The 23969-nt window shown below is 39.2% G+C and overlaps 1 protein-coding gene across 1 annotated transcript in view; it reads left to right on the top strand.

Moving 5' to 3' along the window:
• LOC146317474 (calsyntenin-2-like) overlaps window positions 1–23969 on the top strand; it is a 220146-nt gene that overhangs the window by 144035 nt on the left and 52142 nt on the right. The window contains exons 3-6 of the mRNA XM_084732512.1: window positions 8348–8543; window positions 13743–13854; window positions 14071–14167; window positions 23399–23548. Of these exons, the coding sequence (XP_084588638.1) occupies window positions 8348–8543; window positions 13743–13854; window positions 14071–14167; window positions 23399–23548 (555 nt within the window). The remainder of the gene's footprint in view (window positions 1–8347; window positions 8544–13742; window positions 13855–14070; window positions 14168–23398; window positions 23549–23969) is intronic.

Genomic DNA, 23969 nt, shown 5'->3' with positions numbered 1-23969 from the left:
AACCAAATTTTAATAACTAAGGAGAGAAAATAAGCATGCAGCTTGTTTGTTACAAGAAATAATAATGCTGGTGATTTGCTGTCTAATGTTACACATCGTAGAGTTGTGCAGAAAAAAAAACACTACAATAATGTTCCACCAGCTACATGTGTGCACTGATAACTAAGTGAATTTTGTGCTGCACGTTGTCCACTCAGATGGAAGTCCCAGCATGTCCTCTCAGTGCCGTCACCAGAACGGATGACCTGGAGACTTGGTGGAGGGCGTTTCTGATGGCTAACATTGTGTTGCTCACAGGCCGACGGGTAAAGCAGAGAAACACCTGGGGTGCTTTTCATTACGTTGAATTTTGCTCGTCTCCTCTCTCCTTCATCGACCCAGAAGTCGTTTCCCCTCCGCCATGATGAAGGATTTTCCAATTGCTTAAATGCACCTGGAGGAGACGAGGAGCGAGGAGAGAGGAGGCTTCTGGAGGAGCTCAGAGCGAGGATACTTCCTACGTGGAAGTCTTTTATCAATTAGGGGGCATGCGGTATAAATGACGCCCTCCACGTTATCCTGAACACAATGAAATCATTTTAATTACGCAGTTTGTAAAATCCTAAATCCTTATGATTTAAAAGAAAGTTTAAATGATCCACATATTTAAAACAAATTACAAAATTAAAGATTCCTGTGAGTTTTTAGAAATTGTTCATAAGTAAAGGCTTCTATGGGCATTCAGCTGCAGTCCCTTTGACAGCTAACGCAGCTGTGCAACACGTCATCAGTAACTGACGTCGCTTCGGACTGACGCTGTGGAACGAGGATTTTTCAGTTCAGTTTTCAGTTTTTCAGTTTCAGTTTCATCTCCTCCATCCTCCCTTCTTTTCCTCGCATCATTTCCTCGCATCATTTCCTCGCTGGGTGGAGCTAAGATGCGAGGAAGGGAAGCGAGTGGAGGAGATGAGGAGACCAATTTACTGAACGAAAAGCACCCCTGAAGTTGAAAGTCAGACTTGTGCTAGTTGCTCTTCATCACAGAGAAAGTAAGAGGTCTCACTCTGACACTATTGTCTAGTACGACAAACATCAAGAACAGTCATTCCCTCCTTCTTCTTCTTTGGATCAGGCAAACTGCTGTTTGTTCTGAATAGTCATTTTGACCATTATTTACATACAGTCCTAAACTGTACAAATATTCTTCATTTTGTCCAGGTATCCAGTCAGAGTTAAAACAGCTTCCTCCTTTGAAGTGTGTAATTATACCGTAATGTGTAATGTGATTTTCTTTGGTATAAAATTGGTTTTAAAAAGAAAAAGAGCATCATCAAGTCAAGGTCTTCGCACTGGTATCAGAAACTTTGTGCTTTTCCTGCTGTTTTAAAAGTGAAAAGGGTGCACAGCTGAATCCATTAGTGTTTTAAGTTGCTTTTTCATCTTCTTAACCTAACTGAATTATTCATCGTAGTCTTTCTTTTTTGAAAATGTGTTTTAAACCTTTTTTTTTAATTAAACAGAAAAAAATGAGCAAAGTGATAGACAGCTGATTTGACATTTTAATCTAATTTTGTACAACAAAGTCAAAGGCAAGATTTCCCAGAAAACAATGCATAGACTCACACAGAAACACTGTCATCCACAACCTGCCAGCAGACCTCAGCCTCCGCTTCAAATACCTTCTTATTTTCTCATTATTAAGGTTTTTCTGATACTGGTGAGGGAAAATGCCTCCTGCTCTGCCTAAAATGCAGTATCAGGTATCAGTGAGTAAGCCAGTCTATGTACCAATCCAATACAATGTAATTTATTAACCCTGAAATGAGGCGCTGCTGGGAAATGGCAGGGTTAATAAATCACGTACACTTTTTTCCCCAGGATGGTGAAATCAAGTCAGTGGCATTAATTCTCTGTCTGTGTTTGTTCATGTTTTATGAAGGGTTTAACCTGATGTTGACCATACGATTGTTATCATATCACACCCACAGTGTTACTACTGTACAACTGTTAAAGAAATGGGAATGAGACTCAGCAATCCTCTGTGTGTTTACAAACAGCAACTGAAAAATTGATTTTAGCTTTAAGAAAATGCAGCTGATCCATCTGTTTTCTCTAAGAGAAAAAATACTGATCAATGAAGAGAATATGTGAGAAAATTTAATCAGCGTAGAAGTCCTCTTCATTTAAATACATTTGTTGAATGTTATGTCATAGATTAATATTTCATTAAACAGTTTTTTAAGGTGAAAAACTAAAACTCATTAATATTATTATTATTATTATTATTAGAAATCACTTTGGTTTCAAAATTAATCAGCCTAGTTTCATTTTGCACTTTTTGGAAGTACTAGTATATGAAAATGAGTTCAATCGAACCAAGGTTTCATCTGGCATAAATTACTTCTGAAAAAGTTTTGTAAAACTTGCATTGCATTTTAATACAAACAGGTGCACAAACTGAAATTGCAAACTTTTTCAAACCCCAGAAAAAGTGGAGAGCAGAGAGCAATCACAACAAGCAAGTAAAACTAATTAAAGTGCGCCAAGAGGCACATAAAAATATATTTAAAAATGGAAGCTCATTCAGCCACTCAGACTTAGTTTTGAGATTAAATCCTTATTTTACACACCATATCTGACAATTTCCTCCACTTAAAAAACAGACACAGATGTTAAAAAAGAAGATTAAGCAATTGTTAAATCTGACAAATAGAAAATAACTAGTAAGAAATTAAATGCTCTGTCAACTACTGTTACTTACGGTAGGAATGCTCAAATTTATTTTGGCTCCTCGTGTCGACGTGTTAGTTTGTGGAGAATCATTTTCTCATTAATTGTATCCGTCTTGTCCGTTTCCATTATACTGGCAATTTAACATCCCGTGAAATACATGTTCCCTGACAGCCTGACATCTTCTGTCGATGCAGTTTATGCCGCTCAAGCTTTCTGTGGAGGGCCATCTATTTTAGATGAACGTTATTATCGAACCATTTTTCGCTGACTCTTCCACTTTACTCTCAATCTGCCATGGCAACAGGCCAACTCCCCGAAGCAAAAATCTATGATATTTACTTTGAAAAGCGACCCCCTTTCCCTCATGACGTATAGGCCAAAAGATTAGACTTCATTTCAACCGTATACGCCACAACGCGGTGAAATTATAGTGTTCCCTCTGGTGAGAAGCAAACTAAGTGGCAGAAAGAGAGAGTGTGTGTGTGTGTGTGTGTGTGTGTGTGTGTGTGCGTGTGTGCGTGCGTGCGTGCGTGCATGCGTGTGTGTGTGTGTGTGTGTGTGTGTGTGTGTGTGTGGAACATATTTGCTGACACAGTAGGAACCCGTCTGAAATCTCTGTCATTACCATTTACATATACATTGGCACATCACATCCCTCCTCATCCTCATCCCTCCCTCCTCTTCTATTGCTCTCTCCGTCGCTCCATCCCTCCATGACTCTGTTACGTTTTCCTGTAAAAATGTAATCCAGAAAAATGAATTTGCCACAACAAATGGAGCGGAAAATGGATTTGCATCCAACCCCAAACTGTTAAGTGGAAGTACCTTTTCCTGCTCCCCGCCACTCAGTCAAGGTTTGTGAAAAGTGGCCAAATCAGTCTCTTACCTCTCTGAAAACGCGTCCTATCAGAGGACGTTTAGGCGCATTAAGAAACGATGCTGTAACATTTATCATTAGTTCACAGTAATATGTGTTAGCTGTATCAGTCTTGCCCACGTTACATGTTTAGTTGTGACCGCAATACCGCGGTCATGTGATGCCTACCGCTACTGCTAACATTCCGCATTAGTATTAGCTTAATGTTAGCCTTTCCTGTTCAGCCTACTTCAGGTCTTAACCTGCTTCACTTTTCCAGCTGTTGGAAAATAACAAACAAGACTTTTCTTGGTCATGAGAAACTGCAGCGTTTATTACCTGACACACTGTAACCTGAACTGTACATTTACTGCCACAATGACAACTTACCGCTAAGTTTAAGTTTCTGCTCTGCTATGGGCAACACTGGCAGTCTGCTGCTCCATCGTGTACGCCACACCCACACTACGCACTGCTCTGTTCTTTAAAGGAGCTATGCTATGCTTATGACAGCATGCTTCAGTAACGTTAAATAAAACGTAATTAGTCAGGCAGTCTCAGTAAACCACCACCCAGGATGCTGCTTGTGCTGAAATGCCAGATTTTGGGTTAATAGGTAATTAAGAAAAACTTTTTTATTTTTGGTCTGACCTTCATTATTGTTTCTAGCTGACATTTGTTCATATGATACTATTTCTAACATAGATTCCATCCTTTTCTTTTTAAAGTCTGGGATGCACTCTTATAAAATCTGAGGATCACTCAAGTACCTGTGACATTTATCACTGCAAAGTCATATTTTGATACCTTAGGAAGCTGAGTTTGGTCCCCCATCAGGCATAGTCTTGATGATTTAGATACTGTAATGCCTAACCACTTCCCGATGTGTTCTGGAGAGAAACTTAACACAGTCTTTCAAATGGCTGCTGTGAAAATCCTGGTTGGTTTGAAAGGAGGAGGAGGAGGTAGAGAAGAGCTTTCGAGAGCAGAGAGAACTTTCCAAAGAACACTACATCATTTAACTAATTTTCACCAGTACTGGGGGTTATTTTACTCTTGCTCTTTTTGTAATAACTCTGTGTACTTTGACACAATATATTTTACACTCAACATTTTAAAATCTGAATATTTTCAGCAAGACAGGGGGGCGTTTAACTCTTGCTTAGGTTGACTAGATGAGAATGAAATGAATTTCGGGGAAGGGAGAGTTTGGGTTGGGTGTGTTGTATCAGAAGAATTAAAATGTATAGAATAATTTAGAGTAACATTAATAACTCACTCTGATAATTTGTTTATATCCCGAAAATCAGTTACAGATACTGAGGATGTTATGAAGCACAGTGTCCTGGATGTTTACAAGATGCATAAACCAGTTGACTGATATGTTACAGTCATTTCAGCATTCTTTCAGTTTTTCTTTTTTGACACAAATTTCTGTAATATTTTCAAAAACACTGGGGGGTAAATTACTCTTGTTGTTGTTGTTATTGCTCTTGTAATGTGGATGTTTTTGTAATAACTCTGAAAGAGTGAATGTACTTTGACACTGCATGTTTTATACTAAGTAATATACTGTGTAAGGTTTGCAGCAGTGCATTATAATCTGGTGTTTTCAAACCACTTTCTTCTCTCTTTAGTGCCATCTAAAACCTTATTTGCTCAGTTTGTGTACATACATGTTTCTGTGTATTTGCAGGCAGGATCAAGGCTGTGGTGCTTATCTCGCTTCCTCCATACCACCCACTGTGTTTATTATTATTTTTCTATTCATACAGGCCACATCCCACTGTCGCGCTGGGACCTTTTCATTTCAATAACGCCTCAAAGGGGCCGCTACGAGGGCCGGGCATCTCGAAAATTGGTCGGGGATCAAACCTCGACGCCCACTGTGTTTGGTGGCATCATTATTTCACCAAGAAGGGGATTTGAAGAAGCTGAATCAGGTTAAAAGGAAATCAGAGAGAGAAAATAAGTGGCTGTAAGACTGCACGCATGACAGTGGGATATGAATACGAGAAGAACAGAAGTGGAAAGAAGCCGGCGTATTTGTCAGCAGGGTTTGAGCATGCGAGCAGAATTCCCATAGCAAGGTAGCTTTTTGTTTCCACTGTGTCCCACTATGTCGCGAGAGATATCAGCCAACACAGGGTCAGAGCGCTGTAGCTTTTTGTGCCCTGTGCAAGGAGATTCCCCAAATCCCTGAAATGAACACTTGTGCCGGGGATGAACTCCACAGACGATTGAAGACTCACAACCAGATCTACACACAGAAACACACACGGGCAAACACAACACACTCAGAGCAGAATGGAGGAACACTCTGTGAGCACGACAAATTTCATCTTTTGTTGAGCTGGCACAGTTTGACACATATCAGAAATTATTTTTCTCTTAACTACACCCCAGGAGCTATACACTGTGGGATTTTTAGTTTTTATTTTTTGTGAGCGGCTCGTGCTGACAAACATCACCGTGTCCAGAAATGAGACTCCGACCGAAATTTGAAGTGATAGCCACGCTGTAAAGAAAATGTCAGCAGTGTGTATTGTTAGTTTTTACTTCATTACCCACAGTTTGATTCATCCTCAGCTATCTGAGCCGAAGCTGCTGCTGGGTTTGAGGAAATGACAGGAGAGAGAAAAAGGAAGGAGAAAAAAACAATAATAAGATGTTACCACCAGAATTGTGAAAGAAAAACGAGTGAATAAAAGAAGTCCAGTCATTGGAAATATTTTCCCATGCCCTTGATTTTTTCAGAGCTTGTTTGTTCCCACAGCGCTGACCTGAAACAAAGCGCTCCGTCAGACTTTGTCTCTCAATCGAAGTCTGATAGTCGTCCGACAGTTGAGCTGACAGCATCCATTACACAAGTACTCAGAGGTGCTTGAGCTAAAAAAATAAGGGCACTCCTCTTGATGGTCTTTAGCATTCACTATTTCTACATTTATCACAAGAGCAGGGAACGAGAATCAATGTCACACTGTGATTTAGTGCTCTATAAAAATAAATGAGTTTTTAAAAAGTTAACAGATCTTTACACAAAATAGAAAAGGGCTGTTTTCTGAATAATTTAAATAATAAACCAACCAATCTACTCTCTAAATACAGATGTACAGAATATTAGATTCAACTGCATTAATTCCCTCCACCTTCATCTATTCTCCACTTCTTTCCTTTCCTCTCATTTCCTTCTCATCTTCATCTCCCTTCTCTTGATTTGCTTAAATAACATTTTCAGTGCAGGACTTTAAGTTACTTGTAACAGAATATTTTTACAGATTTGAATACTTCCTGTACCACTGCTCTGACACACCCTGAGCACAGCTGCTCTGCTCTCTCCTTCTCTCTGGCACACACACACACACACGCACACACAGACACACAGACACACACACACACACACACACACACACACACACACACACACACACACACACACACACACACACCTCAAATATACCCAAAGTGAATACGGTGTGTAAATATTGGCACAAACAGTCAAATACTCCCCATCGTGAACACACTCAGCAGCTCTCTCCAGGTGAACGTTTCAGATGTTCAGATATGATTGCATTAACCATTAACCACATAATGCATTTTTATTTATTAGTCTCAGCAACCTGGGGATGGAGCTCTTACTGGGATTCACTTGTTTTCATTGACAGTATTTTTCACAGACTAACTTGTTAAAATCAATGCTGCACTGTTGCCTGAGTTAGGCTGGATGTATTGAGATGTTTTAATAGAGCTTTAATTTCACAGCAGTGACAAACAGCACTGAGGCTCAGGATAAACTGTCGTTACTTGTCTGTCACCAGTTACGGCTGCAGATCAGGGACACGTGTTGTTGTGCAGGGCGCTCAGGTTGTGTCTGGAAGGGACCCCAGACCCAGTATAACATGCACCAAGAATAATAACTAGTATAAATCTCATGAGAGTTTCACAATCCAAGGGTTCCCCTTCTAAACATATCCAATTTGCGTGCTGAAGGAAAGATGAAGAAGGAGAGGCTGGGGCTTGTGTGGTCTCTCAGAATTAACTCAAATGTGGATGTTAGCATTACAACACACTTTGATTTGAATTAATGTCATGGGTCAAATTTAAAAATGATAACATAATGTTGAAGCCTGTTGTACCTCTATGGTTATTCTTTTTATGACTTTTCTTCTTTAGAACTCGTGATTCGTACAGAAGCCCGACTGTCACACAAACTACCAACCTCATCAAAGTTACCTAAATAAAAGTGTTGGCTCTTTGAACTCTCAGTGTTTGTCTTCCCATGTCTCTGACTGTTTTCACACATGCTGTTTTCTAAAATGTCATCACTTCATCATCTTATCCTATTACAATAGACATTTGTGTGAAATTCTGTCATATTTAGCGTATGAATTCTTGAATTATGGCCAATAAATGTGTTTAGTGTGGTCACCGTGACCTTGACCTTGGACCTTTTACCACCAAAATCTACTTAGCTCATCCTTGAATCCAAGTGGACATTTATACCATATTTGAAGAGATTCCCTCAAGGCTTTCTTTAGATATCGCCTTCACAAGAATGGGATGACCCGAAAACATAATGCCTGTGGCCACGGCTGTCGGTTTTTCAAGGTTTTTCAAAAAATGTGGTTTGATGACAGTCTCACAAATTGTGAAGAAAACTTCTAGCATGGTTCCCTACTGAAGATAGGAAATACTGTCTAGAACACAGCAATAGCAAATGTCTAAACTTGTCTAAAAATAAAACACGCCGTTTACACCTCTCTTTGCTTGTCTTTTTAGGGGAGATTTGTGCCTTTAAGATCTACGGTCAGGATGCTCCATTCGAGGCGGTGGTTTTGAATCGCACGTCAGGAGAGGGGGTCCTGAGGGCCAGCAGCCCCGTGGACTGTGAGAGCCAGAAGGAGTACACCTTCATAATCCAGGCCTACGACTGCGGGGCCGGACCCAGCGGGGCCGACTGGAAGAAATCCCACAAGTGAGTCAACCATTGTTTGACAGTGTTTGTTCATGTGTTTGTGGGTGAGATGGGTTTAGCTTAGTGAGACGAATCTTGTCAAACATGTCCTTTGTGTGTGTGTTTTTCTATCCAAATGCTTCCTTCTAGGTTTTACACTTTGTTATACACCTGATTTGAAAATAAAATAATAATAATGATGTTGTTTAACAGTTAACCCTAATGTCACATTATTCAGCATCCTGTCCTGGTTTGTTGGCGGAGACAGACATGACACATCAGCCAAGATCTAATCTCTATAAACAGATCTCTACATGTAAATGTGCAGAATCTGTAGGCAAGAGACAAATCTTTAGAATTGGAAGCGTCCTTACTGTTTGTAGTCCAACTGGTATTAACCAGTTACATTTGAGCAGACTTTATTTGCATGCAGGTAAACAGTCTGTGTGGAATTTCATCAGCTATCGTTTGATGACATTTTGCTTTTCATTCATCTTTGCTCTGTGATCTAACAGTTGAATAAGCCTGGTACCTGCGTGAACCTCAGTCAACTTAATTCTTTCCTGTTTTCTGTACTTACATATGCAAGGCCTGTCTTGCATACCTGCCTGAAAAGAAAAGCAAAGTCTGACAATGGTGAAAAGGTGTTGCTGCAAGACCTGTAAAAACTAACCTGCTATCTAACACTCAAGCTCAAGTAACTGAGACGAACTGGCAACAGACAACGGGCAGTATGAGGACTAAATACACGAGGGAGGAGGGGTAATGAGGGACAGGTGAAACCAAATAGGGTGGGGCAGGTAATCACAAAGGAGGAAGGGCAGGAAGTAAAGTACCTGAAACAAGAGACAAAGGTGAGTATCAAAATAAAACAGGAAATAATGACAAAAACTGGAAACAAGGAAAACATTACCTTCATGGGGACATCAGGATGTAACAATTCAGATGTAACTAGCTAGCAAATGAATGATGTAGATTAGCTAACTAGGTAGCTAAAGGGATTAGTTAGCTAATGATTGATGCAGATTAGCTAGCTAACTTGTTCGCTAATGTTTTACAAACACATATCTCTTGTACAGGTCCTCCAGCAACACATCTTTAACCATCTTCATGCTTTTTTCAACCTAGAAGACCTCAGCACACAGCGTATGTACAGGAAACAGGAAAGGAGAAGGTTGATTAAAAGGGGCGGAACTTAGCAACGGCCAATTAGACAGTAAACAATGAAGTCTTGGCCTGATATCTGTAAATTATTATCCAGATGTTCACTGGAAATATTGGCTGTTTCCGCTGAGGCTAAATCGTCAGCTGATGAGTTTTGAGTCTGGTCAGGATCTAACTGGTTTTTATAGAGTGATTTTTTGAAAGAAAAAACTGAACTGTTTGCCTTACTGTGTGCAATTTAAGCAATTTATTTGTATATTTATGTCCCAACATGAGAGCAACACTGTCTTGTCTTTGATATATGTGTCTTCTTTACTGTAAGAGCTCAATGCTCCACTTGGTAGTGGAGCAATATTTGGTTTCTATGCATGCATTTTTTTTTTCCATTTTAAGAAGTTAGAAAGAAAAGATTGCATTTTTGTTTTTGTTTTTTTGCAAAAAACCCCTCGGGTGGGATTTTGCCTGGAGGAAGTTCGATGGACAAGAAAATCATAACTGACTCTGATCTTAAACGAAACATTACCATGTATTGGAAGCTTTTACAAAATAAAAGGAGCATCTTCCAGCGCAATCCAATTTAATACACCTGACCTGCAACAGCACCCTCCTTTCTGAAATGTTTTAAAACTTTGTACAAATGACCCTTGTCGGTCTGTCAGTCTGTTTGTGATCGTGGCTGCCGTTTCTCTTTCATGAAGCAGTTTTTCTGCTTTCCACAACTTCACCAGCACTTCAGCCACTGGAAGGGGACATCTGACATGTTTGTGCCTTTGCAGCTTTCTTTATGCTGCCTAAAAGCTCATTTATGAAAATGATGATTGTCAGTCCCTGTATTAAAGCTGTCACATACTGCTAATTATTATTTATTTTAGAATGACTCACTTGTTTAGCTGTCAAAGTAATTCTGATTCAAAGTGGGCGGATGGCATGACATAGAAACAAACATTAACATAAAATGTGTTTAAATTGAAGTTACAAAGGCGGCTGTTCAAATGAGTCATATTAAGTTCTCAAAAAAGTCTCAAAAATCCTGACAGTAGATGAAAAAAAAAAGAGGAAAACTACCAGCAAAGAAGAGCAGCGATCATAAAATCAGCCTTGGAGAGACAGCAAGATATTTGCTCAACAGTCCTCAAGTATAGCCTTGAAAATGATGAAAATTGAATTAACACCTTTCTGATAGTGTTAATTAAACTTTAACACACTGCATTATACTGATGTTCTTTGTATATTTTATACACGCTTTGTACAAATAAACATTTGAATGACTGAGATCTATTTTACAGAAATGTAATGTGTTGCTTGTTCATGTCTTTGTATGAATTTCAAGGATGACTGAAAAGGATCTGAACTCCCACTGCTGACACAACTGGAAGGACATGATTTGTCCAACTGTGTCAACTCAAGTGAAATTTTAGGTCTATAGCCCAAAATCACAAGTCACAATTTCCCGCAGAGAGCTTCCCGATCTGTACAACACTTTCTGTCCTTAAAACCCTGATTCATTCTGATTCATGTAAAATGTTGAGAGGAATGAGGATCCAGGAGGAGCAACATCAGGTGTCGCCAAGTGAGACGTGAGACCTGTGGTTTCAGGAATCTGCAAGATAAAAAGACTATCTTCAAGATAGAAAAGTGTCTTCTTAATGCCTTTTTGTTGGTTTATTTGTGATTTAGGATCCCCGTTTCTTAGTCCTGCTACAACTTTTGGGACACTTTTCTTGGTGACAGAGAAAAGACCCAGTACACGACAGGCAGACATAGACTCTATTATTATATACACTGCACAATAAGACCTCCTTTTAAATCAGTTTATAAATAAAAATACCAACAGGCTAATGGATTTTTTTTTAGAGATAGTTATGATTATATGAAGTGGGGTTGTATTAGGGTACTTATTAATAGTCAGTACATTACGTGCTGTTGCTAAGCAATGAACTGCTGTGGTCAGGGTCAGCAGAAAAATTTATTTTAACCACCTAAAAAGGGCTTCAAAGAAAATATGTATCTGTGTAAATGTATGCTATGCTTATATTTTTACCACTTGACCTTGTCATCAGACTGACTTTTCCGATGGGAAAGTGCCATTATGTAAACCAAATATTGCTCGCTCTGTCTACTGCGACCTCGATCTGTTTGTTTGTTTGTGCTATTGTGTGATTTTGGTGAATCTCAACTAACCTTTTAAGACACCTGAAACTCAGTAACACAAACAAATGAATAGAACGAGGCAGTGGTAGACAATCAACTCCAGTGTTTTGCAAGGCTGATTTTACTTGTACAGTCTGGTTGGTTTGGAGAGAGCTTACATGGTCGGGCTCACCGGATGCACACTGCTGGTATAAGTCCTGCTGTTGGTTGCTTGCTGCCAGCGGCATTGTAGCATCTGGGTCGTTTTGCATTTTTAAAGTCCCTGGGAAACAACAAAAAAACATCCAAGCTGCACACTTACACACTGAAAACGGTAAATTAGTGCTAAGGGCATTAATCGTACGATCTTAAACAAGCTAACAGCTTTAACCAGTGATGTAGTCCTTTTAATGCCACAGCTCACCTCCCAACATGCAGATGTTTCACCAAAACAAGTTCCCTCTGGACACTATTTTGCAGCAGCACCGTCGCTGCTTCCTGGGCATAGTGCCACCCAAGCCATTCGTGATTGGTTTAAAGAAATGTAAACAAGGTGGGGCATTTTTTCTCATGTAGCAGAATGTGTACTTTTCTCCAGCACTGAGTGGAGAGAGATCCGAGACTAGAGTTTATATAATAATGGTAAAATGGTGAGAATATTCAAATAAAACATACTTAAACTGATTCCTTTAGGTGGAAAAAAATACAGTTTAGCTGTTTCCCCAAGTTTTGGGAAGTACCTCATACAACCCCACTTCAAATACTTTAAACTATAATTAGATCTTGGCTTTGCTGTTTCTGTCCTCTTTCTTTCTTTTTTATTTTCACTTTTCCCCGAGATCTTTGCAGTACGGCAGCAGTGACAGCTGAGACTTGCAGTTCTGTTCTCAGGATATGTCCCCCTAATGGCCCATCAATATAACGTGTGTATGCGTGGCGCTATGTGTTGTGTGAATGAGATTGACAGGCAGGCAGACCGGCATGGACAGCAGCAAATCAAACCCTCTGGTCCTTCGTTCGGAGACAAGGAGCCGCTAAAATAAGCTGCTGCAGGCCAGCTACTAAAGAGAGGAGGAGAGACATTTATCAGCGCCCGGATCTGTGATGAATTTCACCAGTGGATGATGAATGATGCACTGTGTGTGTGTATGTGTGTGTGTGTGTGTGTGTGTGACATTATCACTGCATGACATTCTAAATAGGCCTCATTAAGCTAATGTCATTAATTAGCCAGATGTGCTTCTTCAGATACACTGTGAGTTGTTGTCAGGGAAGGTCACCGGTGAGGAAAACTTTACGATATATCTGAGTTATTGCTTCATTTATGCACTTTAGTGCACAAATGTTATTGGACTGCCTTGTTAATATCTTCAGCAGAGGATATTGTGTGTTTATGTGTATCTGACTGAGAGAAAGGAGATATTGAAAGAAAGTTAGAGAGAAAAACAACCCTTGAAAAACAATTTGGCTTTGCAGGAGACAAGCCTGTTAAATAAAACTTCCATTCCATTAATTAATGGAAAGAAATACCAATAAACAAGACCTTACCTGTATGTGTGTTACCTTTTAATTAACTCCTCTCAGTCCTGTTTTTCAGCACTAAATCTATAAATAAATCTATAAGCATAGGAACTGTTTACCTCTGACTCGACTCTGTCTCTCTTCTTAAGAAAAACAGTGAAATACCTCAGGTCTTAATTAATTTTAATCATCTGCAATGACTTAAAGAGATGTTTCCTTCCCTCCTCTCTCCCTCCCTCCATCCATCTCCCTTTTCCCTGTGTCCTCTCCTTCCCTTTTCCCCATCAATCATTTCCACTGCTCTTTTTTTTTTTTTTTTGCATCTTTCTCTCTTTTTTTTTTTTCCTGTCATGCTCCTTCCCTCCCTCCCATCTTCCTCTGTCTTTCATACGTTCCTCCATTCAGGGCGGTGGTTCACATCCAGGTGGATGATGTCAATGAGTTCTGCCCCGTGTTTCGGGAGCCGCTGTACAAGGCGTCAGTAACAGAAGGCAAGATCTACGACAGCATTTTGCAGGTATTTAGATATTACATTTTAAAGTTAGTAGGATTTCGATGGCTCTGTTACATCGTATCTCACTATTTTAGTGTCAGAATCAACCTGGCAGATGAGTGTGCAGGTTAAGATGTTTCATTCAGTCAAAAAAATAAAAATAGATATTTTAATTAGTTTTATTGACAGCAGGGCAGCTGTGTGAAGACCTTACAGAAACTGGATGTTCTGATGTTGCAGGTGGAGGCTTGGGACCAAGACTGTTCACCACAGTACAGCCAGATCTGCAACTATGAAATCGTCACTGCCGGGACGCCATTCGCCATAGACCGCAATGGTGAGTGTGTGTGTGTGTGTGTGTGTGTGTTTGAATCTGGCTCAGCTGAATGAGAGACGGGATCATGGCTATAATTGGCGACATGATTAGAAGTGATATATGTGTCTGAAAGAGGAGAAACTAGGATAGCACAGCGAGGGATCGTTCTCATGCCTGCAGTCTTCATTCGCTGGATATTTTTGATTTAATTTAATTTAATTATTTGTTATTAGTGCGCCCAATTTGTGTGGAAATTGTACAGCAGGTCACGAGCACTTGACCATTTTTTTCCGCATGAAATAAAACTAAATCATAGCAGAAAAATTGAAATAATTCATTTTCTGCTTAATCAAAATATTTGTCCATAACCTTGCGCCAAAATAATTATACTTATTCTTAACCTGAAGAAACTGACCCCAAAACCATCGAGTGAATAAAGCAATTGTTTAGTAACTTTGCTGTCCTTCATACACTGAGACTTGCAATTACGTGTTTATTTTGGTGCAAACATGTTGCAGACACATTTAATTTTTGCTCATGTGGAATTTAGTATTACATTATTACCATGTCTTCTCCCAGTTTGGGAGAAAACAAAACAAAACCAGAACAGATACTAAATGGATCTTGTGGTTGGACTGTTTTTATCTACTCTTTCCAAAGTGAAGAATGAACTCTGAGCCTCTCCTTTTAGCTTACATGGATAAGAACCACTTAAAAGGAAAGGGAAGGGATATTTTGGTATTTGTTACTTGTGTATTTTGTTACTAGTAGTTTGCTATCACTTGTATTATTTAATGTATTGTTCTGTATCTTTCTGTATTTTTGAGTGCTTAATAACTTTGTGAAAATTTTATTAGGTGGAGGCTTCAAATAAGCCCTCTGGGTTTTTTGCCTCTTCCTGCACTATATTTCATTTTTTATTTTTTTTGCCCTTTTCTGTGTGTTTTAATCATGCAAAATAAAGCTATAAACTATAAAAGGGATAGTTCAGAATATTTGAAGTGGGGTCGAATGAGATATTTGTCGATACTCAGTGTATTACCTGCATTACATGTCAGTTAGCGTGCCCCCAGTTTGGAGCGGAAACTAAGCAATGAACTGCTGTGGACATGGTCAGAAACAGAAGGTACTTTAGCCACTTAAAAGAGCAGTTCACCTCAAAATCAAAAATGCATCCATACCTTCCTCTGGCCTGTAGTGTTTGTCCATCTAGACCAAGGGTGGGCAATAATTTTTCCTAAGGGGCAACATGAGAAGCCCTGATTGTTGCCGGGGGCTGCATAAATTTTTGTCACACTGTACCTCAATTTTATCGCTAAGATTAAATATAGAAAACATACTGTACACTTAGTCTTCAGCATTTATTATATTGAAAATCATTCCAAACAGCATCTTATTAAGAACATTAAATTATGCAGGAGTCTTTGAAAATACTGTACAGGTAATCTAAAGCATCACACCAGGGATGCTGTGGACACAACCCATCCTGTATACCTGTTTTATCTTTGACAAGAAGTGTTAGCTGCATGACAGGCAGGTATAAAATATACCAAAAAAAATGCACAAATTACTGTTTTCAGATGAGTTTTCAGACGAGAGATGAGTTTGTTTTTGAATAATCCAGTTTTGGATTCTCAGTGCCAAAAACAAATAACATGACAAAATAATACTGTTTTGTACACACAGAACAAACACGTGATGCTTGGACAAAACTCATCATGAACTCCTGTTTGCTTCTTTTACAAGAACTGTTGAGCAACAAAACAAACCAAAACAGTACAATATCTCCTGTGCTGACCTATAAACACGTCTAGGTCACTTTTTTCAATTTATGAGAACAGGACTACTTTTGTTTTGTTTTTTGGATAATTCAGTGTGGATTGTCAATGCCAAAAAACACAAAAATCTTGACAAAAAATAATACTGTTTTCTACACAGCAACGTGTTCATTGCAAACTAAGCACACAGCCTTATTGCCGACCTCCGTGAAAAAAACGTAACACTCCATGACATATTAAACACTCGACATTCAGCATCAACCTTACGCTCTTTAGTGCTCATTTGGTGACTCCAGTGTTTTCCTCCATCAACTGTGTTTTACGAACAAAATGAAAACCCCCATTCGCTCAACCTGCCGTGGGCGTGTCTCAGTCACAGGGCCGCGGGCCGTACAATGCCCAGGTCTGATCTAGACTCTTTTGATGTGAGTTGAGTTTTGGAGATATCAGACATGTCTTCCCTCTCTTGAATATAAAGGGACTCGTGGTGCTCAAAGCAGCAAAAAATACATTTGAAAAATTCAACACCAATGTTTCTTTCCAGGAAGCATGACCCTGTTACTCAAGATAATCCACCTTGTTGTGAGCAGCTTCATGTAGGAACTACTTTCTTTCTAGTGGAAAGAAAGTAGTTCCAGTAGATTGTGCCAGAGATAGAAAGTAGTTGAGTAACTGGGTCATGATTTCTGGGAAGATACATCCTGAAGAGTTTTTCAAATGTATTGTTTTGATCCTTAGAGCAACACAAGCTGAGTGTCATCTTGTTCCATTATATCTGAGAGGAGGCAACTACAACTCGCACAAAAACAATCTAGAGGGATGAATTGCTCTACACACTAGAGGAAAAATGTGTAGTTTTGATTTTAGGTGAACCATCCCTTAAAAAAAAGGACCACCTAAAAAAATCAATATCATTTTAAGGGTATGCAGTATTTAGAATATTTTCACTCCTTTATTTTGCAATCATACAGCCTCTTCTGATGGGATCACAGCATTACATTGCCTAGCTCCTACGCTGGTGCTCCTCTCTGCCTCTCCAAACTGGGAGCCTGCTGGCCGCCATCCACTGTAGATAATACACTGACTGTATCTCATGCAACCCCATTTCAAATAATCTGATCTATCCCTTTAAGTCTGTTATTTAAAGGATCATTTACTTGATCATTTGAGCCTCGCTTGAGACTTGTGGTAGATTTCTAATACACAAATACCCGTTCTGTTCTTGGCTAACTTGAACACAAACAGCATGGTAAATGTCTTGATGAAAGCTAAAAGCCATTCTTCGGCTAAATTTGCATATGTTCTTCCTGTGATCTCAACCAGCTGAACCTCGTACGAACATGAACGAGTCTCTACTAAAGATAGACATGAGAGAGCCAGCTCAGTTCGACTGAACCTTGGAGATGAATTCTGGGGCAGACAGCGAACAGAAACCAACATTGTGTAAAGAAATAATACCACTGGGGATGATTTTGAAGTCACATTCGCTTGTTTGTTAGTGGAGGAAGATTAAAGATTTTATTAATCCACAAACTGCTTCAAAACTTTGTTTTTGTCCATATGTACAGTAGATACTCCTCCAATCGTCTTTTTATGGATGCACACCAAACACATTACTGTGAATACTCTTGAGAAAAATGAAAAGGCAAAAGCAAGCAGACAACTGTGGCCGATTCCTCTTTTTATTGCAATAACGTTGTGATCCGTGAAGCAGCTTTTTCATCAGCGCATAGCTCAAAAGTTACTTGACAAAGATCCACTTTACTTTGACAGTCTCTTCTTCTTTTTTTTCAGTTTTCTTCTGTTCATTTGTGGCTTTACACCAGTCCTACTTCATTGGTGGAGAGTATTTTATTTCTGATTGAGAGCTATTCTCAGCATATCTGCCTATATAAAATTTCAGCTTTGGGATTTGTGCTGGTTTCTTCCTGAGCTTCCACATCCGCAGCATAATCCAAACTGAACGGAGACTGGAGGGCTTTTTGTGTGCGTGCGTGTGTGTGTGTGTGTGTGTGTGTGTGTGTGTGTGTGTGTGTGTGTGTGTGTGTGTGTGTGTGTGTGTGTGTGTGTGTGTGTGTGTGTGTGTGTGTTGAAGTCTACCAGTGGATCAGTCAGAAGCAGCCACTGCTTTCTTTACTGTATCTCTTCCTCTTCCTCTCTCTCAGGGTCATATTTATTATTTTGTCTCATTGCTTTGTGAGTTTAACCTCCTGCTCTTTTGCTCGCTGTATTTTACAGCAGTCTGGCTCATTTGATTTGATCTCCTCCCAGGCACAATAATATTGTTTGGGAGAAAGTCGAAGACAGAGCGCATTGTTTAGACCTACTTTATAGAATGAGGTAATTTTGTGCATTGTGAGGGAAGACAGAATATAGAAGTAAATTCTCCTTATTGTAGTATATTTCTCTGAATCCAGATATCAAGTAAACTGAGCATCTTAAAACAGACTGTGAACTAAAAAGGAATACGTTCAGATTTTCTTTATTTATTTTATTAACTTGGTAGATGAAAGGCCTACATTTTTCAATTTTTAATGTGTTCAAGTAAAAGATCTGAGACTTCTTTTATAACCACAAAAGGTTTATTTCTCTCAAATTTCGTGCCCAAATTTTTTGGTAAAATGTGTGTGAAGTTGCAAAGATAATCAATCCACTTGACATGTTTTGCATATTGAGATGCTGATTAAACAGCGTGATTATTGCACAGGTGTGCCTCGGCCTGGTCACAATAAAAGGCCACTCTGAAATGTGCAGTTTTATCTTTCTTTCAGAGTTTTATTGAATGTCGCATTTTACACCAATCTGCAAAAACAACACCATTAACGCCTCACAACAAACATCCTCTGCCCCCTGTTATCACTTGGTTAGTTAAACTTGCTCCACTTTATGTACAACATGATGCCTGCGTACATCAAAGTGTACATGCAACAAACAAACAAAAGAAGACAAGTATTTGAGATATAATAAGAAATTACATAGAGGCAACATGCCCAGGCCTGATACGAGAGACTGAGGGTGGGCCGGCATCCTTCAGGGTGGGCCGGCATCAGGTGACGAGCCTGGAGGGCAGCAAAGACAGTGACTTTATGTCCCCCACAGGTAACACCGTCCCCTCAGGAATAATTCTGAGCAGAGGAATAAGACATAAGAAGACTTAGATCAAACTGTTAAGACTACAGAGAGAGCTTTGAAAATAACCTTCCAGTACCCTTCCAAGCTGGGACAGAGACAAAACATGTGCATCAAGTTGGCATTTGCAGACTTGTATTCCATCACAGATAAGGTTGATTTGTCAGTATATTTTAGCTACTTTAGATTGATTCCATGCTGCTCAAATACCAGACAAGGAAGGGCAGTCTAGATTAGAGATGACGCCGAGTATAACTGAAATTGCACCCTTGTCCATTGGATTAGAAGACATGATGGTATCAATCATTTTGTTAGAGGCTTTATTGACAAACTGTTGCTCCCTTAATATATATCAAAAAAAGGGAACTGGGTTTATTAAATTTCTTTGACAGCTGTTTGAAAGAGGCAAACATGGTGTCTATAGCCCTGTATGAAATAGTACCAAATAACTTCCTTTTTCAAGATCAAACTACACATTTTAGAGTCGCTTTTCATTGTGACCAGTCCAAGACACGCCTGTATCATAATTAGGGCCGGACATTTTTAAAAAATTGCAATACCAGTACCAATATCAGTACCTTTGAAGTGATGCCAATACCAATAGAGTGCACTTTTTTTTTTTAATGTCCATACTTTTGAATGATTTGGTGGCATCTCAGTACCCTGAACTGACAGCTCAGTCAAACACACCACGCTTGACTTCACCACCACAGACTGTATGTAGCTGCCAGCAGCAGATCTCATGTTGCATTAAATTGATGAATGCTTGCATTGATTGGCTGCAAGCAAAACCATTCGAACTGTGCATGCATGTATTGTTTGACTGCAGAAATTTGTGACAATCTGTGTTAGTGCTCACTAACACAATTTTAACAAATTTGTGAACAAAATTTAAGAGAAATCAACCTTTTCTGTGTGCAAACTGTAAAAGTAACTCATGAAAAATGGGAGCAAAAACACAAGTGTTGTGAGTATATTTTTGTTGAGTGTACAAAATGTCTTTCTTTCCTGCAAGCGAGGTTGATCGTAGTGATAAAAATAAGATAATCAAGCTTTTTATACCTGACATTGCTGGCATTACAGTGTTGCTGCCTGTAAACACGCACCTGCAATTAAGAATGCCAAGTGGGCGATTATTTCTTACATACATTGCATATTTACTACAAGGAGGATAATGTGAGCTGCATTTATTTATGGAATATAATTTAATGAAGGTTGATAGATAGATTTCACTAACTGTAAGTATCTTTGTGTGAAGTGAAGGGATGTGGTTTGCATCCTAAGTACCAAACATAGAACTGAACTGAACTTCATGATTTAAATGTCTTGTTAAATTGAATCATCACATTACCTGTTGTTGAAAACGTGGCAGATGGTGGATATCCAGGACCTTAACTGTTACTGTTCACACCAGCTGCGGATCAAACCGTCACTGTTGGAGACTTTTGTAGGAACTCTCTGACTGTGACCTCCTCACCTTTCTTCCTCTGACATTTCAAGCTCAGCTCTTTTCTTCTCTGTACTGCTGTGCTCACTGCACCTCCTCTCCTCTGGTCTTTTTCTCTCTTTTCTTCTCCTCTCCTCTTCACCTCTTCTCCCCGCCAGCAATCAGAGTGACAGCCTTTCATACAGCCCAGCCTCCGGATGCAAACAACAAAAATAGCTTTAGTTGTCCGGACTCAGATAGTGACGACGATGACTGATGCAAAGTGACAAAATAAGAAGATGACATTGTTTTGAAGTCTGTTGTTTATCTTGAGGGACGACTGTATTAAAGTGTCACACATAAATAATGTGTTTAATCAACAACAGGAAAAGGATTTTAGTTCTGTTTTCTTTCTGCTTTGATGTTTTTCGATATGCACAGCATCCACACTGCTGCATTGTTAACATTGAGCTTAGTCAGTGAAGTGCACTGTGGGATTGCTGCACCACTCTTCCTGGCGACTCGGTGTAGCTCTTTCATGTGGATCCACACACTGCTACAGTTGTCTCAATTGCTTATGTACATTTACTATAATCATACTGCAATTTCCACGTAACTGTAAACACTTCAAACCCCCACATCTCTGGCCAGACCTCAGACTTTTAACACAGCATGTAACACAGTCTGAAATTGTCCTTCATATGAATCCATCTTCCATCAGCTTTTACCAGCAGAAAATATACAATAGACAAATACAGCGTAGGAAGCAAGTACATGCTGAGAGAAATTTTGAATAAAAATATTGCAAAATGGTTACTACAAGATTTTAACTTTAAAAACTTAAAACTTTAGAAACAGTTGCAGCTTAATACTAAAATCTGCATAAAGAAGAATCTGAATAAAGTTGTGTCTAATGCATCTGATGTATAAAATGTCCAGTGGTCCGTGATCTACATTAGAGTCTCTCTCTGTCTGTTGTTGTGTATGTAATTGTGTTTGTGTGTTGTCTACTTTTTATCAAACCATAAGCTCCACCTCCACCTGGGGAATGAAGGGAGATTAGTGGGTTACTGTGTCTTACCTCAACATTTGGGTCTCAGCTGGTCTCATAAAACAAACTCACACACCCGCGATATTCTGTGCTGCAAAGCTAACAAACTCATGCAACTTCATATTTTAAATCAAACTGCCGACAAAGTCTCCCTGCTACCTCCTCAAGAGTGCTGCAAATGGTTTTAGGTAATGCTCAGTGAGTGGAAGTGAAAAAAATATTACATTAGTTATTGCATAAGTTATCATTTTTCCAGCGCCAAAAACTAGAAGTCAGACATGTTTGATGTGTTTGGTGTAGTCTGTAGTTATGTCAAACAGCAGTTATTAGGCTAGCTTGGCTCGCCTGTTGAGTTAAATAACGTTATCATGATCACATCCAGAAAATGAAAGAAACATTAGTTTACTTACCAGGTAAGTGCTACTTAATTGCTAAGCAAGTAACCTCATGTGGGTGCCTTTCTCCAAGCTTTGTCTGAGCGGAGGCCCACAGTCCCAGACTTTGAAAACCCCTGTACTAGAGGACGACTTCTGGCTTTATTCTATTTCTTATGGTCTGTGATTTTCATCCATATAATGACTGCTGTGTAGTGTTATGTGTTTATCATCAAATTAATTCAAGCAATTAAAATGCAGTTAACCCGAAGAACTGAATCACTACCCATCAAGGATCTTACTGTGGACAAAAGTTTGTCTTTCACAGTATCTACCTGTGATCATGGAAAACCCAAAGTCTACCAATCAGCAAAAATGTACAACAAAAGTAATTTATGGCAAACTAATTCACTAAAAGTAGACCTCTGCTAGGTAGCAAATAATGTTTCACAAAGTGTCAATTTAAGCATTTATAATATTTTTTATTTTTTAGCTTCAGAACAGGAAGATCTTCACATGTCTGTTTGATAAAACAGGTGTGTTGGCGAGTCAAAAGGACAGTGTGCGGTACCTTTTGGCTTCATCAGCAGAAGCAACATTGCATGAACAGTAATTATGCTCCATATTGCTCATATTGACTTTATCCATTGCAACCTTTTCTTCATAAGACTACAACAATTATTTTCTTTATCACTATACTACTTAACATTTCAAAAATCATTGAAAAATAACACAGTCCTTAGAAGAAGAAGTTGATACAAGTTAAAGAAACCACAACAGAGCAGAATAAAGAATATAAAAAATAAATTCAATTGAAAATACTTGATGTGTCCTTTTAGAGGCAGTTTGAGACTCATAAACAATTCATTCACGCACATAAAAATGGCCTAAAAGTTGTTGAAATATTTAAGAGTTAATGGAAGTGGCCAGTCTGAATCTGGCAAACGGTATTCAAAACCATGCAGGCGCTTTGTGTCAGAGGCACATTATCAGTGTGAAAGTTAATACATTACAGTAAACAACTGCAGGACTCAACACTATTAAACATCCATTAAAGTTAGCCAGCCGTGGGCAGCAGTCTTGGACAAACCTCAGTAAATAACCTCGTCTGGTGGCTGTTCCCAAAGCACATTTATGAAAATCCACAAGCCTGCAAGCATCTCCTCCATCTCACGCTGTTCTTACACTGTTACCCTGGTGACAGGTGAAGATAATCCATCATTGCAATTTTACATTGACTGTTTACAAAGAGGCTTAGATATTCAAATGCAATACAAGGTTATTGGACCCTGAGTTTTCAGTAAAAGGCTTCAATAAGCACAAAGAGTTATTTTTGTTTTCAAGGAGACGTTTCTTTAATGCAAAGTCAGTTTCAATTATTGCTCAGTGGAAAGTGTTTCTTGCTTTATTATTGTCAAATAAGCGTAACAGTTTATGTTTCCCTATCAGTGAATAATCATAATTGTGTCTCCTCTCTGTTTTTGTTTCCTTTAGGTAACATCAGGAACACGGAGCGGCTGAGCTACGACAAGCAGCAGAGCTACAAGATCATGGTGACGGCCTTTGACTGTGGTCAGAAGAGAGCAAAGGAGGATGTGGCTGTGCATATTGATGTCAAGCCTGTCTGCAAACCTGGATGGCAAGGTCAGGGATAAAGAAACAGTCACTGAAATACTTTCAAAAGAACTTAATTTACCTTGCAATAATTGACAGAAAGCTACTCGTTATTATGCAGGTGTAGAGTGCACTGACGTTTTTGCTCAAATATACTTAAATGTAAAGCAATACCATCAAAATTGGAGCAAGCGGTTCAGTGCAATTTCCGAGCATATCCTTTCCCTCGAGGGGATTCTATCTCGTTTTAGAACGAAAGTCTCTCGAGGAAATCAGAAGACCTGACAAAAACCTCCAGAGGGAAAGTTGACTGGAGTGTGTTTTTTTTTTTCCCTCCTTTAACATGCTAGCAGCTTGGCATTCGAGCCAGCCCGTCTCCCCTGCTGCTTCACCTGTCAGCACTGACAGCATCTCAGGAGTCAAGCTCACACAGGAATGAAAGAGAAAGACA

This window comes from Lutjanus erythropterus, chromosome 12 (genome assembly GCF_056507025.1).
Source record: "Lutjanus erythropterus isolate fLutEry1 chromosome 12, fLutEry1.hap2, whole genome shotgun sequence".
NCBI lineage: Eukaryota > Metazoa > Chordata > Actinopteri > Lutjaniformes > Lutjanidae > Lutjanus > Lutjanus erythropterus.
This window is presented reverse-complemented; position numbering and strand designations above follow the sequence as displayed.